This window comes from Cyclopterus lumpus, chromosome 16 (genome assembly GCF_009769545.1).
Source record: "Cyclopterus lumpus isolate fCycLum1 chromosome 16, fCycLum1.pri, whole genome shotgun sequence".
NCBI classification, from domain to species: domain Eukaryota; kingdom Metazoa; phylum Chordata; class Actinopteri; order Perciformes; family Cyclopteridae; genus Cyclopterus; species Cyclopterus lumpus.
The window spans coordinates 5,083,459-5,100,853 of record NC_046981.1 but is presented as its reverse complement, the minus strand read 5'-3'; the positions used below and the strand labels follow the sequence as shown (position 1 = coordinate 5,100,853).

General features: G+C 43.6%; 1 protein-coding gene across 7 annotated transcripts in view; it reads left to right on the top strand.

Moving 5' to 3' along the window:
• Positions 1 to 14,631, top strand: part of grb10b (growth factor receptor-bound protein 10b) — a 51,315-nt gene extending 36,684 nt beyond the window's left edge. For 2 of the 7 annotated variants that reach the window (XM_034554440.1, XM_034554439.1), the window contains exons 6-17: positions 5,462 to 5,618; positions 10,014 to 10,129; positions 10,607 to 10,681; positions 11,966 to 12,103; positions 12,365 to 12,475; positions 12,741 to 12,839; positions 12,950 to 13,027; positions 13,299 to 13,415; positions 13,760 to 13,826; positions 13,948 to 14,035; positions 14,177 to 14,270; positions 14,443 to 14,631. In XM_034554440.1, coding sequence (XP_034410331.1) covers positions 5,462 to 5,618; positions 10,014 to 10,129; positions 10,607 to 10,681; positions 11,966 to 12,103; positions 12,365 to 12,475; positions 12,741 to 12,839; positions 12,950 to 13,027; positions 13,299 to 13,415; positions 13,760 to 13,826; positions 13,948 to 14,035; positions 14,177 to 14,270; positions 14,443 to 14,589 — 1,287 coding nt within the window. In that variant the 3' untranslated portion in view covers positions 14,590 to 14,631. Of the gene's footprint in view, positions 1 to 2,553; positions 2,890 to 2,973; positions 3,287 to 3,349; positions 3,756 to 3,933; positions 3,992 to 5,461; positions 5,619 to 10,013; positions 10,130 to 10,606; positions 10,682 to 11,965; positions 12,104 to 12,364; positions 12,476 to 12,740; positions 12,840 to 12,949; positions 13,028 to 13,298; positions 13,416 to 13,759; positions 13,827 to 13,947; positions 14,036 to 14,176; positions 14,271 to 14,442 lie in introns of those variants that run through there. The other 5 variants (XM_034554444.1, XM_034554445.1, XM_034554446.1 and 2 more) reach the window with 5 other exon arrangements.
• Positions 14,632 to 17,395: the final 2,764 nt, after the last annotated feature.

The window sequence follows — 17,395 nt, the reverse complement described above, 5'->3', positions numbered from 1 at the left end:
AGCCTGACGGCTAAAACCGGGGCAATAAAGACACCTGCGTGCGTGCGTTAATGGGAAAGAATTTCCATGTTGCTTTGTCATTCCAGAAAGAGATGACTTCAGGCTTGAATTTCCATATAAATAGTTAGTGTGACTAGACACTGTCTTTTTGGCAAGAACCAGGATTTTAATGTTTTTCTTTGCTGTCGAACCAAACACATGACTTGGCTCTCCGTTCTTCAGCTGCCATGTTGCCTTCCTTTTTCAGTTGCCCACATGTAAGGGATCCTAATGTGTGTGTGTGTGTGTGTGTGTGTGTGTGTGTGTGTGTGTGTGTGTGTGTGTGTGTGTGTGTGTGCGCGCACAGGCTTGTATCTCCAACGGTCTTTTATAATTGTAATCTGCCACGGGTAACTCCTATCTGATGTAATGGCGTGTAATGTGTACATAATACCAGTGGAGTTATTTATAGACCTGCAGCCAATTCTCAAAGAGAGGGATGTGTGCATGCGTGAGAGCAGCTGGGCGTTCACACACACTTTAGTTTGCCAAAGCATGTTCTCATGCAGTGCAGTTGACACTCTGTGTGTGTTTGTGCCTTGAGCATTGCCTTTGTGTGTGTGTCTGCGTCTGGGCTGTGTGTGTGCACAGATACTTACTACACGATATGTACACTTTGTATTTGCGTGTGCGTGTGTGTGTGTGTGTTGCCTGTAGCTCTCAGTCTGTCCCCGGGGGATTACATCACAGGGCAGTTATCAGACCTGAGTCATCAGAGAGGTGGAGAGGCCTGCTCTTTTCCGCGCCCCCGTATAAATGAGGACGCAGTTAAACGCATTAGAAGATAAAGGCTGATTTCCTATCTTTCTTTTTTTAACTTCTGTTTCTCTTTCTGTTTTTCTTCTTCCCCTTTTGTTAGAGTAGTTGACGCGTGTCACTCCGCCGTCCGCCTCCTCATTCCTTCCACTCTTAATGGTATTGCCACGCTGCGAGATAAGATTCCCACAGCTAATGAAGGATCAGCTCCCACCCGAATGAGCAACGCTCTCAGCTGATCGCCAACATCTGACCACACAGTCACACAGTTAAAGACGTCGATGCGGTGGTCTTTGTAATGTCACAAGGAGACACTTTTCTGATGATTCATGCTGCTCCTGCTGATGCTGATTATTATTTGTACAGCCCTATGTATATATGTGTGTGTGTGTGTGTGTGTGTGTGTGTGTGTGTGTGTGTGTAAGTAGTTTCAAATGAGTCCCTGGAGGAGGTTGGGGTGGTGGATGTGTCAAAAAAAAAAAAAAAAAACAGGCCTTCACCCAGGAGTCCCCGCTGTTTGTGTCCCCGTGTGAACTTTTGCTATTTAGGGCTGTTGTGTTGTGCACTGGACACGGCAGACGGTGGGGATTTCCATGTCTATTTTCATGTGTAAATAATGTGTAATCTTTCGCAATTATTTCTTCAAATATTACATGATCAGTGGGGTGTATTGAGAGGGAATAATGTGACCGAAGGTTAATTCTACCCCCAGAGCCCTCCTCCCCCCCCCTTTTTGCAGTCTCACTCTGAGCCAGTACCGCTACTAATATGAATCTCTGCGGGGGGTTTGTGTGGGAGCTTTAACCCTTATGCACCATAAAAATAGTTTCTATTGACAAACTGCTAACGCTCTAGCTTCTGAAATGGCGTTACATTTGGTTTATAACACGGGGCTTTTTCACGAGTGGAACAGACCTTTAGGGCTTGGAACTTGTCTTTCGACTTGACTGACGAGACGCAACTCTTAGTTGTGGAAAAACAAACACTTGGACTGTATTATGATTATAATCATGTAGTTATTATGTCAAATAGAAACCCTCGTTGAACTTGTCGGATCAAACTCAGGCCAGGTCGCACAAAGTGTGTTGATACAAGAGGGTTTCCTGGTTACGACGCCGACATTAGCCGCGTTGGATTATCTGTCCTGTCTTTCGTGACATCAAAATGATGTCAAAAGGTGTAATGACTAGATTCTTTGTCAAAAAAGGGGGTTGGTACCAATGCACAGATCGAGCAACTCTTCTAATTACGGCACTGTAATGGAAAAAACCTGTATTGCAGTATCGTGTGATGTGCGCAGCCTTCTTGGGGCTTTCCCCTCTGGCCGACCCACCGTGACGTAGACGAGGGTGTGTGCCTTGGCGGATAGTCGGGAGAGACAGCTGTGCAGGCTAGATATGTAGTTAACAGTAGGACGCATTCATACTACACATTCTGCTGCAGTGTGTCACCAGACCCCTCTCTCTCTCTCTCTCTCTCTCTCTCTCTCTCCTGTCTGTCTCCTGTTTCTCCCTATCCACCCCCCCCACCCCCCCACACACACACACACACACACACACATGTGCATGTGCAATCATTTACACGCACATACATACACACACACTCTCTTTCTCTTTCTCTGTATCCCCTCCCCCAGCGGCAGACTTTCCCCTCCCTCCCTCCATCCCTCCCTCCCCTAAAGTTTCCCCGCTACAGTAAATTAAATTGTATTTTCCTGCTACCACTTTTACCTTGTGCCACTATTTCCTCCTTTCCTTCTGTGGAACTGTGCTTATTCCTGGACACCTCAACCCCACGTGTGCAAGCATGCGCCCTCCTTTTCCTCCTGAAAAAAGAAGTACGGAAAACCCAGAAGAAGTCCCTTCGATGACAACGTAAGGCTGATCTCGCCTGTCCCAGACGGGGCGTGTCAAGGCTTTTGTCTCTCTGATGGCATATTAAATAACAGAGTTAGAATGAGGGGTGGAGGGGGCTGTTGTGGGGTTGTGCAGAAGTCTCCCAGTTTTTTTTTGTTCTTTGGAGAGAAAGAATGTTGGCACAAAGCTCGCCACCAGGGGAGGAGGAGTCGGTCGGAGAGCTCAAGTGCTGCTCCAGGTTTGTTTCATTTCATTTGCTCTGTAATGAGTCTTGTTACTGCTGTGAGAGGCAGAGAGATCTGACTGGGGAGTTCAAAGTTAAGCCACGAGGAGGGAAGGAGGGAGGAAGGAAGGAAGGAAGGGAGGAAGGGAGGGAGAGGAAAAGAGAAGCAAAGACGAAGAGGAAATCGTAGAAGCCAACAAGCCCTCACTTGAACACTTCTGAACGTTTTGGAGACACGAGAAGCAACAAAGACAAACCTTTTATTTTTTTTAATTTTATTTTTTACTCCTTCCTTTATCCGTTCTTCCTCTTCCTGCTCCAGCTCCTCCTGACTGCCCCACACACACCCTTCTCAAATGAACCCTCGCACGTCGAGCTCTGAAAAGAAACTGAGGCAGGGAGCACGCAAGAGGTCTGAAAAAAAAGTTGGCTGCGTCTGTGCATGACTGTGCGTCTGTGTTTCTACTGGAGTGTGTATGACTCACAGAGAGTGTGTGTGCGTGCGTGCGTGCATGCGTGCGTGCGCATGTGCGCCTGAGTCTGTGTGGGAATGATTACATCAGCCTGCTGCAGCCTTATGATTGGTCGGTGAGCGTGTGGTTTGATTCAGTGTGCCTCGGAGCCTGTGGCTGAGGCTGTAACCCTTTGTGAGGGGGAGAGGGAGAGAGAGGGAGAGAAAGAAAGATAGTTGTCAAGACTTAACTGGCAGTGGAAGCACTGTACTGTACCTGCTGCCGTCCGATCACTGACTGTCTCTGTGTCTCTGTCCTGTGAGCTGTACAGACAGCGGCTTTAGGTCATACAGACGTTTTTTTAATTTTTGAAAGACAGAGCCGGCGGCCTAGATAGACTGAAGGACTAGTCTGCAGGCTATGTGACAGGTAGCACAACTGCAACTGTCAGCTGTAGGCATCCACATTTGTCTTTCTTTTTGGAGGGGGCAGGGCGACATAACAGCAAGGGTTTTCTGTCTTAGTGACTGTGTGTGTGGGTGTGTGTGTGTGTGTGTGTGTGTATGTATGTGTGTGTGTGTGTGTGTACGTGTGTCTGGGGAGCCAGGCTGACACCAAAAATGCCTTCGTGTTCCGCGGAGTGCTGCCTACTGCGGGCCGTGGAGGTAAGACCGCTCTCTTTCCGCGTCTCTTATCTCTCCTTGTGTGACTCTTTTTAACATGCGAAGACTCTTTGAAGTGCTGCTATGATTAACTAGGGGCGAGACGTGGAATGTGTAAATACCTTTTAAAAGGCTGAAGACAATTTGTCTTTTTTCGAGATGTGAGCAGAGCACAAAAAAAATAAATAAAAAAGAGAGTCTTGTACGTTAGCAGCTTTGAGTTGTAGAGGCTCCCCTGCCTTTCGCCTTGAACATTTCGGACGGATAGAGCGCCTCAGGCCGGATTTGTACAAACTGTGATGCTTATGAGCTGCGTCTGTCCGCAAGAAGAGAACAGAATTTCTTTGTCATAATATATTATGTGGGAAGGGTGCATACATGGCATGTGTGGGCTTACTAGGCTGGATTCCTGTGTAGGATTTCTTCTGCAGGTTAGGCTGTTCTAGTTTCCTCACTGGGCCATTAAATGTGCATCATGTGAATGTGACTGCACGGGTTCCCTTTCGGAAAGCCAACCTGTGGATGTAGATTTAGGACTATAAACCATAATAGCGACGGCAGTTATCTTTCCTGGATTTTTTCTTGTTGATCTCCAACAAGGGGAAGCTTAACCACTGTATATACACGGATGTACAACCATATGACTGGAGATGAAGCTACACAGAGGCTGATCCACTGTTGCAATACAGTACATACATTATACTGGACTGAGAAGTAGTGGCTCAACATGTGTGTAAGTACGTGTTTGAGTCTGTATTATTAACGGAGCAAAATTCAATTAGGTGTTATCCACAGACCGGTCCAATTACAGCATGTTAAGTTGTGGAAAAAAATAATAATAACTTGTGTCCATGAAGTTGAGCTTGAAGCATATTCAACTGTCACACTTGCATACATTTTTGTGATAAGCTATGGTTGAAAACAGTGTTTACTTCCTCTTAAGCTACAGTACAGCATATATCTTATTTTGTGCAGGCAGTCCTTGTTATACACGCACTATAGTATATTTGCTTCTATATTACACCAACAAGTTGCTCTAAGAAATGCTTGTCTGTGATTTCTCACACCACAATTGCTACATAGTTTTGAATGTCTATTCTTTTCTATTGTGTGCTATAATTACAGGCCTGTGTATGTTCTAATGTATGGGGCGCTATATGATAAACACTATGCTAGTGTTTGAAGAAAAATTGCTGGCTTCACCCACCTATTAGGTTTTCAAAAATGATTTATGTTAAATTACTTTATCACAACTAAGTATTCCCTGAGGGGTTGCCATGAAAATGTATATTTAAACTACCATCTTGGAAAGGTCTGTCTTCATTTTATCATATCAAGGGCACCCGCATTACTGGTTTGAAGGCCTTTTGTCCTTCTTTATTGAAACACTCCAGTCTAGTTGACCAAACTACCTTGAAATGATCTTTGAAGTTTCTTTATAATTGATCTTGAATGTGTTTTTCTTTTTCCTAGATTGTGAAGATCTTCAGTGAAGACGGCATGGGTAAAGTCGTGGAGATCCCGGCCGACATGACAGCCAGGGACCTGTGCCAGCTCCTGGTTTATAAAAGCCATTGTGTGGACGACAACAGTTGGGCACTTGTTGAACACCACCCGCTGCTCGGGCTAGGTAAGAGGCACTGTTCACACACACACACACACACGAAAAGGACACTCACACACACACACACACACACTCGCAAACCTACACGGAAACTGAGACATGCAATGCAATCACTCGCGTACACAGGTGCATTGACACGTGTGCGTGTTCGCATGCATGCAAAGACAAACAGTTCGGGCCCATATTTCTTCTCGCGCGGGCGTGTGTTCAAGGATGAGTTCATGCACATACTATACCAGCGTAGGCACGCACTGAGCAATAACGCACCGCGATCTGATCAAGTACAACACGGCGGCTGTGTGGGAAGGCTGCTGAAGCGGTGCAGTGGCGTGCCGACGAGGGGGGAAAAAACCAAGGAAGACATTGAGCACGTGCAAAATATGCCGGTGAAACGTATTGAGATGAGGTCAGAGGTACTTTAGCACTGGCAGGCCAAGGATATTCTAACTCCGGTAGTGCAGGCACAATGGGAAGTTAAGATAAAAGAAAAGCACTTAGATGCCTGAGTTGTACGTCCATGTATTTGCAGGACAGATGGAACTGTGGGAAGAGTAAGAGTGTACACTAAACGTTGTCGGAATAAAATCTGATGCTAATTGCAGGTAAGATCAATTCAATTATTGTTACCAACTTCTCAGTTAAAGGAGTCACATAGGGCTGATAACAAATTCCAGTTTCAGTGTACAGTGCGCTTGAAGCAGAATAAACACATATGTATATTTGCAAGTAAACAGCAGAATTAGTGTAAGTGGAGACAGGCTTTCCAAGGGGCCCTTATTAAATATTACCAATGCCTCTCGGGGGAACCGGCATAATTCTCATAAATGAAACAAGCACGGCAGTTGATAAACAATACAAGCCTGAAGCCTACATCTTGACACCTTGTTTGAGCATTACAGAGTTATTTTATTCGGTGTTGGTGGTGATGAGAAAAAGTTAATGTTTTATGCACAGGACAGGATAGTGAAAGCAAGATGTCACGAGACTGCTCTTTTATAGACTGCAGGTTAAAAGAGATCATTCTTAGAAGATTACACTATGAGGGTTTTTTTCCTCCCTAAAATTGGGACGGGAGGGTTCAGAGTGGAAACCAGCGGATGAGAAGCGTAAGGAAGAGAAGGTGAAGATTGAAGGTCACGGATGAGAAGATGTAGAGATGGAACTGACGAACACTGTAACCAAACCTTTGCAGCTGCTGTCAGTGTCAGAAACGGGGGAATGTTATCGATCCAGTACGATAAATGAAACGGCAGAGAGGTGATGAAATGATTGATAAAGAGTTTAAAAGGCTGTGTTTTTATGTTAAAGGTCATTTAGCCTTGAATACCTGAAACCACCGATACCACTCGCTGCATCGGGCAGAGGACTCGGGACGAATCTAGTGTAAAAAGGTCAAAAATGAAGAATTTAAGTTTGATTTGAACAGATTCAAATCCCGTCGTTAGCATAATAAGCTGTAGCATGTAGTACGGGTCCATTGTTTATAGATTTAGGAGTAAACATAGCTTGAGAGATTTAAGAGGTATTTTAGTGTCGCTTGGTACTTTCGCTCCCATTTGCTAAAAACTAGAAAACCCGCACACTCACTGTTTTTTTTAATTATTCTTGAACTCCAAATGTGGCACTGAAACGACTGTCTAGAGTCTAAAAAGTAGGAAGCAGTATTCCAAAGAGATGCTCTATACCGGGTGTGGGGGGGGGGGGGGGGGGGGGGGGGGGTTGATGAAGGATTTTGCTTACTTGGAGGAAGAGAGCTTTGCATTTCTGTCCGGGGCTGATTTTGTGTTAGACTTGGCAGTGTAACAGTAAGTTTGGAAAGCTGTGGTCAGCTGAAGGTTCGAAAACTCAACCTCCCCCCGAGGAGAGGGCGATTATAAAGCACTTATGGAAGACAAGTTGAGCCTGTGCTCGGTGCTCATGTCTTTACAGTTTAACAGATGTGGGAGAAGAGGGGGTGCAGTTTTTATATAGAGCAGTGTGCCTGGTAGTGAAAGACATGGTGAAAAACAGATGTAAAAACACTTCAAACCTGCTGTTACAACTGACAACTTGTGTCAATATACCGCTGGCTGTTTTGCTGTCACACGAGGAAAAGCTTATTAAAAGTACGGGCCCTCGACGCTCTAACTTTTAATATTTCACCATCCACCCTGATCTGATTACATTTCTCATCACGCTGCCAACACAATGCTGCCAAACGCAGTGGGGTTGACATAGTTTCTGGCTCGGGAGTAACTATTCTATAGCCTCTCTTCTACTCTGGCGCACCTGTACTGCAACCGTATTATTTTCAGGTCTGGAATAACTACTTCTCGTATTTAATGTTTTGGGAGTTTCATAAAATGAGATGTGCTGACTGTTCAAATTGAAGGTTTATGCATTTTTGCCACGACAGAACCATGTGACCAGAGTGTGTCTGCGCTGTTGGTTTATTGTACCTGTTGATATAACATTTATATTTGAGACATTTTAGACCACGGTATAAAGGCAAGGCGAGTTTATTTGTATAGCGCATTTCAACAACAAGGCAATTCAAAGTGCTTCACATAAAAACCATTTAATGCATCAAAACTTTATGCAAATGAAAACGAGATTTAAAAACAATTAAGAAACATTCATTAAAACATCAAAAAGCAAGAAATAGAATAAAAGTTGCAATAAAATAAAATTTAAAAAAAGAAATGCAGCCGTGAGATGCAGAAATTGATTGATATCCTTGAATCTTGTTCAATTAAAGGCAACAGCAAACAGAAAAGTCTTCATGCTGGATTTCAAGGAGCTTGAGGATCTCTGAGGGTCTCTGGGGGGTCTCAGCAGACCTTCAGCTTTCGGGGGACTTAGTTCCAGATATGTGGAGCAGAAAAAACTGAACGCTGCTTCTCCGTGTTGAGTTCTGACTCTTGGAACAGGAAGTGCGTGTTGCGGCGCGTACATGTTGCCACCGTGCTCCTCGCGTGCGCATGTTTTTGGGGCGGTAGACGAGAATAGAAGTTTCAGAGAGACCCGAACAATAGTGCGTTTGAATAGAGGCCTATTCCCGTACATCGCTGCCCACTCGCTGCCGCGCTGCTGAATGGGATGAAATGGCCCCTTTTGAGATTAGTGACACTGACCTCTCCGCTTGTCACCCTGAAAAGGTTAACAGCTCTGGGACAGTGAGGTAGTGTGTTGCCGGCGTGAGTCACCAACACGGGTGACTCATCAGACAAGGCGACGAGATGAAAATAGAAAAGAGATCGTGACAGAGGTGATTAAGAGGTAGAAGGAGTGGGGGGGGGTGGGGGGGGGGGGACACACGCGCTAATGATGATTATGTGAGATGAAGTTGTGCAGTCAAACTTCTGTATTTCACCGAGAAAGCAGACGAACAAAGTTAGGAGACTCGAAAGCCTTTTTAATTGGATGCACCGTGGAAAAGGCAGAATGTTCTTGGAATAAAGATAATGACGGAGATAACAAGCTGTTGGGAATTGAGAGACTCATGACTCAATTTTAGCATCGCAGTCACAGAATATAAATCTCCAGCACCTCGGACCACATCCATACAAGGGCACACTTTTAGTGAAATCCCAGCCCACTTTTAATCTCATTGAAACAGATCATCAGCCTCGGCTCGTGTGATGAGCAGGAGCCGTTGAAACCAGTCTGCGTTTCTAAACGTCCCATTCGACCACTGAATTGAGCTTCAAAATAAACCCAAGTTACTGCCATTCACCACTTGTTTACATGTATTTCCCAAAAGTATGTAAATCTGCTGTTTCCATATGCAAATGTATGTATGATTAGTGCGTTACTCCTAATATAGAAGAAGAAGAAACACTTGGTCAGGTTCTAAACAGGAAAACAACTTGTTTAAGTTTGGTCTCACACAACTGACATGCTCTTGTCGTTCTGGAAAATCAGATTATTAGTGTTTATTAAAGAAGAAAAGTGCTTTTGTGTTCAGTTTCATTTGTATGTTTTTCTAGACTTCTAGGCTCTTCTAATCTTCTGATATCTATATAATTTCCATTGTGCTTTTCTGACAGACTGAGAACAATGTTTTGATCATAATGTTAAAACTACAGTATGTATATTATTATCCACTTTATCCACTTTATTCTATTTCTACTCCGTCTGTATATATAATATTCTTCTTGTTTTTTACTCTTTTATCTTAATTCTGTTATTATACTACTTGTTTTTTACTTATTACTGTGAGCAATGCTGCTGTAATCCTGTAATTTACCCACTGAGGGACTAATAAAGGATTATTTTATCTTATCTTATCTTATAGATAGGAATAAATCAGTCACATATTTCCATTCACTCCTTTTAACAAAACATGTTCTATAATGTAAGTGTCATAACTAGTATGCGTTAATACTAGCGTAGCTAACGTCATTCATTGTCTCCCATCAGAGCGCTGTCTAGAAGACCACGAGCTGGTGGTTCAGGTCCAGGCCTCTATGACCAGCGACAGCAGATTCCTCTTCAGGAAGAACTATGCCAAATATGAATTCTTCAGAAACCCCCAGGTAATTGCTTCTTTTTTTTCTTTCTCTACACATTTCTTAACAAGCTTTGTCCTCTTAAAATACATGTGACCTAATCGCCTGTGAAGGAGAATGCAGCTCCTTCTTGCATTTTTTTTTTTTAGAATGCTTTGAAACCGTTAAAGATACGTCCCGCTAAAAGGAAAGCAGCGTCACACCACACGGTGTCCTAATATGTTGAGCACAATGCAAAGAGATGTTCAAGTAAAGCGTCTACTGGTGGTGTTTGCTCTAAAGAGGGTCCACTTTCCTCAGATGGAATGAAAGACATGCTCTGTCTCCACAGTTTGTATTATTGTGAAATACTTGACTGACTAATGAGATCTGCGTGACGTTCCACCTTTTTTTTTCCGTCACACTTTCCGACCCTGTAATTATTGTCACGGTGGCTGATGTTCTCCGTCTGTCTGCCTCCGTCTCTCTCTCTCGCTCTCCACCTTCTTCTTCTTCTTCCACCAGACATTTTTCCCGGAGCAAATGGTCGCGTGGTGCCAGGAAGCCAATCGTACGATTCCACCATCTCAGCTCCTTCAGGTAGATGCGGCGCGACGCACTCGGGGGGGGTGGTGGGGGGGGGGGGGGGGACACACGCTGCTCTCTCCGCCCGTCTCTCGCGCTCCTTTCATTTCCTGACACGCACACACGGATCAGAGTCAGCACCCACCGCATACTGTACAATAAAAGGTAACATACCTCACCTCTGACCCTCAGACAGAGTGTCTCGTCAGAGCCTGCAGTAATAACTGCCGTTGATCCCCTGTTGACACACGACTGTCTCGGCATACGCGCCACAAGCCCCGCTCTTACGACGGATGGAATTAAGCAGTCAGGAATAGGACACGCAGTTCCTCGCGCACCTACAGTATGTTTGCACAGCACAAATTCACACACTTGTGTCATGCTACTTGTCCGCCAGTATAAGACAAAAAGATTCCTTTTGGATTTTGAAGAGCTTTGGTCTTAATGGATGGAGGGTTTACATGCAGTCTGGCTCTCTCCTGTTTCAAGTAATGGAGCTGTCAAGAGACAGAACCACAAGTGGAATCCATCACTTTATCCTCGCCACTCGCAGAAAGCTTTTAACTCCCCTGCTGATCACGTAGACGTTATGCTAGAGGAGTCGATACATGAATGGCTTGTGTCAGGAATCGCCCAGCGTTTTGACTTATTCCAAACACAAGTGCTTTGCACTTTGCAAGAGTTCTGTCCCGAGCTCATCCATATGTCGACGCAAAAAGCAGCAAGGTGTCGCGCCTCCAGAAAAGAAAGCTCTTATGAATGAACGTCGCGTGTGAAGGTGCGATTCGCAAATGACGGAAAACTCCATCGTGGAATGTTTCCAAAACACCGGCGAACATGTGTTTTTTTAAATAATGCCGCAGTGTCCTCCGAAACAGTTTTCATTCCAGCCGCAAGCTCCAGATTCCAGATCGGCTCTAAATAACTTAACCTGCCGCTTCATGGTGTGATATTTTTGTGAAAACATGGAAACCGCAAACTCCGAGACATAACCGTCTTTAAGGGTTTCCAAGACGAATGCCCTGTAGGTTAATCTAATGTACGTACTGTATTTGTCTTGGAAAATACAAATCCATTAGAGGCCTTGCTTAAAACATAGATAACCTTTTATATATAGTAAATATTTATGCATGTGTATATGTATAAATATATATTGGTGAGGCCTCCTTCGGTGTCCGCGACCGGCTTCAGATGTGATCCAGTAGAGGCGGAGGTCCCTTGACGGAGGACATTATAGAGCGAATACATCCGATCTGCCGCGTGCTGATGATCCCGATACGCTCAATCTCTTTCCCGCAGAACTTCCTCGCAACCAGCAGCTGTCCAGAGATCCAGGGGTATCAGTATGTGAAGGAGGTGGGGAGAAAGTCATGGAAGAAAGTTTACATGTTGCTGCGGCGCTCAGGACTCTACTGCTCTACAAAAGGAACCTCAAAGGTAACAACTACTCCCACTTTTCATCTTCAAGGGACAGAATACATATTCTAACATTTTGATTTTTCACTTTGTGCAACGGTCATTATTTATCAAGACATTTGTTCAAGTGCATGTAGTAAAACATTTTCAAATCAAACGTAATATTTCACTTTAAAGAATCAGACTTTTATTGATGGTGGCCTCCCTGTATATGTCTGTCGGTGTGCCTCCAGGCTGTATCCCTCTGGGATGTTCTGACTTATTAATTAATTCTGTGTCTAGGAGCCCAGACATCTACAGTTTCTCGCAGACCTTGAAGACAGCAACATCTTCACTGTCATCTCAGGCAAAAAGCAGCACGGTGCACCCACAGACTATGAGTTCTGTATCAAGGTGAGTCTCTAATGAAATGTTATGAGGTGAGGGATGACTGACAGCAGCCATGCAGCTCCCAGTCTCATGACAAGCCTGTTGGCATGCATACGTGAGGGCTGATGTTCTGGTTTATTGCTGTCGTAAACTGACATTTTATATTTATATATTTATATTATTATAAACGTTTTATATATTTTTCATTCACTTGCTTCCATCGGTGATAATGTTGGTGCTGGTAGTGATGATGATGATTATTTTCTCTTATGATCTTGTTAACTCGCAGCCCAATAAATGTCGAGGGGAGTTGAAGGAGTTGAGGATGCTGTGTGCGGAGGACGAGCAGGGCAGGACCTGTTGGATTACTGCCTTCCGGCTCTTCAAGGTAACAGCATTACAACAACATATGTGACACCGTTTTCGATGATGTGTGCAACACGCGCGCTAAGAATGTTGGTAGTGTTGCTTTACCACTGTGTTCCTTTTTCTTTACAGTATGGGATTGTATTGTACCAGAATTATAAGATTCCCCTACAAAGAAAAACCTTACTTTCACACTTCTCAGCACCAGTGGTAAGTGTTTTAAATTCAGTTTAAGCACCTTTTAAAACCTACTAAATCAACAATAACAGATCTTTGACATAAGCAAAACTTAGATTTTTCTGGGATACCGGTGTGATGTACGCACCACGAACAGCTAACTAACTAATCTAGGAGATGAAGGATTTTAAAAATATTAAAATATTAATGATTGCACTGCCTTTGTTTACAAATGTACAGTACATAGCTGCATTCCGCCTGTGCATCCACATTCTGACTGTCGTGTTTCTCTGTCTCCCCCTAGCGGAGTGTGTCGGAGAACTCCCTTGTGGCGATGGATTTCTCAGGGAGGATAGGCAGGGTGATTGACAACCCTGTAGAAGCTCAGAGCGCTGCCATGGAGGAGGGGCATGCGTGGAGGGTAAGACACAATATCTCTATATTTTTTTCATGGTGTGAACCTCAAAAAGGTCTCTGTAGATGTCACTATTTATTTTACTCAAACGTTCATACAGAGCAAATTTGTGTTGATTTTGAAGTTGTTTTGACCAGACAAAAGTTGTTATTATTGTCTATTCATGAAGCTGATATTGCTGCGGGGCAGCATGCGAAATGTGAAAAGTTAGAATGAATTGTTCGCAAGAATTAAGTATATATATTACAGTGTTGATGTTGCTCCTATTTAAAACTGTAAATACCGAGACGACACCACCAGATCATGAACTAATCCCGGTTGTTGTTGTCTGTTTGCGGCATCTCTCTCAGAAGAGGAGTCAACGAATGAACGTACTCGGCTCCCACAGTCCACTACACCACTCGTCACTAAGCTCAGGTAAAAGTCACATTCACAAGAGTGTTGATCGTCAACTTCTACTTTTCCTTCCATTTAAAAGGTTTTGAAAAATGTGTATTTATAAAAAAAAAAAAAAATGCTTTTGAAATTGTCTCCCCAGTCATCCACATAGCCCAGTTGTGGTTCCACGGCAGGATAACCAGAGAAGAATCCCATCGCATTATCCACCAGCAGGGACAAGTCGACGGGTAAACGTCGTTTCACACATGCGGTTTTCTTACTCACCGAATAAAGCACAAATGAAGAAGTTCAATTCCATATTTTGCAATATTCTTCCTTAAAGCGTCCATAAAATCAAGTCAACTGAATATTTCTCTTTTGTTGCGCAGGTTGTTTCTGCTGAGAGTCAGTCAGAGTAACCCCAAGGCGTTTGTGCTCACGTTGTGCCATCACCAGAAAATCAAACATTTCCAGATACTACCGGTAATGCGCTTGTCGGTGTTTTAAGTTGCAGTCATGGGTTGTGCGACTTTGTTGAGCCCAAACATGTACAACCGTTGTTATTGTCTGATGATAGTCTGATGTCCTTTCCTTTTTCTTTTCTCTCACCATGTGGCGTGTCCCTGCTTCCCCCCCCCCCTTTTGACGTCGGTAGTGCGAAGAGGACGGCCAAGTCTTCTTCAGCCTTGACGACGGCGCCACCAAATTCACCGACCTGATTCAGCTGGTGGAGTTCTACCAGCTCAACAGAGGAGTGCTGCCTTGTAAACTCAAACACCCGTGCACCGTCGTGGCCTTATGACATCTTCGGATCATCTGACCCCTGTGACCCCCACCCCCTCCCCCCCCCCCCCCCCCACCCCCTTATCACTTGACCTGACTCGAACGAAACGACTAGAATCCTCCTGTTGGTTGGTTCCGTTTTGTTTTCTTCGTGGAATCCGTTTGCGTGGATGTCCCAAAGGGGGTCGGATGCACAACTCGCCCACGAGGTTCCTTGGTTCAAGAAGAGTGAAGACAGAGGAAATGAACACTAGCCGTTTGTGTCAATGCTGTTGCAACATCTTCCACAATCTCGCTCACCATAGTCATCAATAAGCTTGGACACATTGACTCTCAAGGTTTTATTTACTTGGTTTCCTCGTGTAGACGGTTTCCCTTCAGCTGGACAATCAAGCTTTTGGTTTGGACCGCGCTCGTGCTCTCCGAGAACAAACCGTCGTCTGACTCAAACGTCGTCACGCGTCCTCAAAGACATACTGTAGAGGGAGAATTCGATTGTCTCTTAGTTTTGCACTCATCGAACTGGGGAGTGGCCTTTGTGACGGGGCGCATGACTTGGCTGTGAGGTGGTGCTACCGCCCTCTAGTGTCATAGGCATGTAAGGACATGTCATTATTCAATGTGGGTGAGATTTGGAGGCGCCAGAAAGAGCGTCGCTTTTGAATCAACTTGAGGTTTTGGCAACATCAGAAGGTTGGATAAAAATGGCGAAGGATAAAACCTGGAACTGTTGAAGCAAAGTCTTTTTTTTTTTTTTTAATCATTTGCATTTGCTCATCTCTCACCACAAAAGGCTTCCTTTCTTAATGACACTTTCATTGCGGTTATGTATTGCTATCAATAGTCTCTTTAATAATATATTTTTTTAAAGCCCACCTTTTGCATTCTGGATATTTGCAAGTCTTCATTATTCATACATAAGCTACAATAAGGTCGTTCTGTACATGTTGTTCTATTGCATGCTCCATATCCTTAAAAAGTGTGTCTCGTGCAGCTTCTACAGTTATGAATAAGCAATTTATCAAACCACGGTGTCATTCAGGGTGAAATAACAAGTAATAAAACTAGAAGGCGTTTGTAACCAGGAAGACCATTTTGGTGATTGTAAAGTTTAAAATTATGAAATGCACCAAGATGCAGTAGTTTACGGCAGTCAGAGGCGTTATGACACAGGTTGCAAAAGAAGAAGTGGGACAATGACGGGTATATTGTTTTTGTTTTGTTTTCCTCACCACAGCACCAGTGAAGGATACTCCTGATATTTCCTTCAGGCATTTCTATTTTTTATTTTTTTTCTTCTTCAAGTGACCGGAAATCAAAGGAAACAAAAATGATAGTCTTTGTATGTCTTCAAAGACAGTCGATCGAGTGGGAAACATCTGTCCTGGTTCTGGACCCTCTTTTCACCTTGGTGTCACATGTCCTACTAATCGCCTCCTACTTGTACGTGTTGGAAGTCAGTGAGATGCTGTCAGACATGATTTAGTGTGCTCTGACTCCACACTGATGGTAGACTGTGTGCATTACATTCCTTCCGCATAATGCTGCCTTTTTCTGCCTGTAAGTAACAGTCTCACTTGTGCATCTTCTGCCCACTGCACGCCACCTCTTTATGAATTCTGCCAGACTGTCTATGAACAATAGCTGTCGCTGCATTGTGGGAGAAAAAAAAAAAAAAAAAAAAAACGTAAATAGATAAGAGTATTGAAATGATAAGCTGCCTCTCGCTTTCTATTTCTTCAGCCTGCTGTTCGGATAAAGTGAAAATACACTGTCAGCAGAGTCGCAGAAAAAAATTATATTTTAGGAAACCATACGTACTCTAAGTGCTACAGGGCTCACTTTGAGTATTTTTTTTACCCTTCATTTTCATTTACTGTTGCCTCTCGTACACCATTCATGTTTTTGATCTACGACAATGAGGGCATTAGACTGGAAACGGAGGAAGTTAAACTCTTGAGTTTGAGGGCACTGGATAGACCTACTTGTTGTGCCAGATTGTGTCATTTCAACACAATCTGTTGTGGTCCTAATGCCAAGTTCAGTCAGCACAGTGTTTGAATGGATTACCCTTTTGTTCTGGCCAAGGTTTCTCTGGATAACTTGGATTTAATTTTATATTTTTTTCATGTCCGGCAGAATGAAACTCAAAACCCAGCAATCTCAAGAAGACATATCGTAGGTAAAGGCCCAAAGTTATTGGAAGTATTTCTGCTGACGTTCATACTCAGAGTCTGTCACTCCCAGTCATCGCCCACTTTAAAATGTCGCCCCACAAACGGGTGTGTTTTCCTTTCTTTTTTTTTCTTTTTATTATCTGTTATTCCAGAACTATACATGACATTTTTCTAAAATCTCACGCTCGCAGAGAAAATGAAAGAATAATGTTATTTAGTCCATGCTTTTGTCGGCAGCTCTGGTCGGGTCACCAGGCAGCAGAGGACTAGGCATAAATCTGTGCGTCCCTGTGAACATCAACAGCCATGATTGAATGACCCGCAGGTCATCTTACGCTATACTGAACAGATGAGATGCAGAGTAGCCGCACCATTTTGACTCTCTGTGCATGGTCACCATTATTTATCTAAGGTGCAATGATTCAATCTTTTTTTTTTTCTTTTTTTTTTTAAGTATTGTTGCAGCAAAATGTATTTATTTATCTGGATGTGACTGATTACTTGAACATTTAAGATTTATTTTTCTCAGCGCTGTTCTGTTTTCTAATGTCATTACCATGAAATGATTGACCAGTGTGATTTATTATTATTGTTATTGTTGTTGTTATTATTGTCATGACATAGCATGTATTGTTTTATTTGAATTTT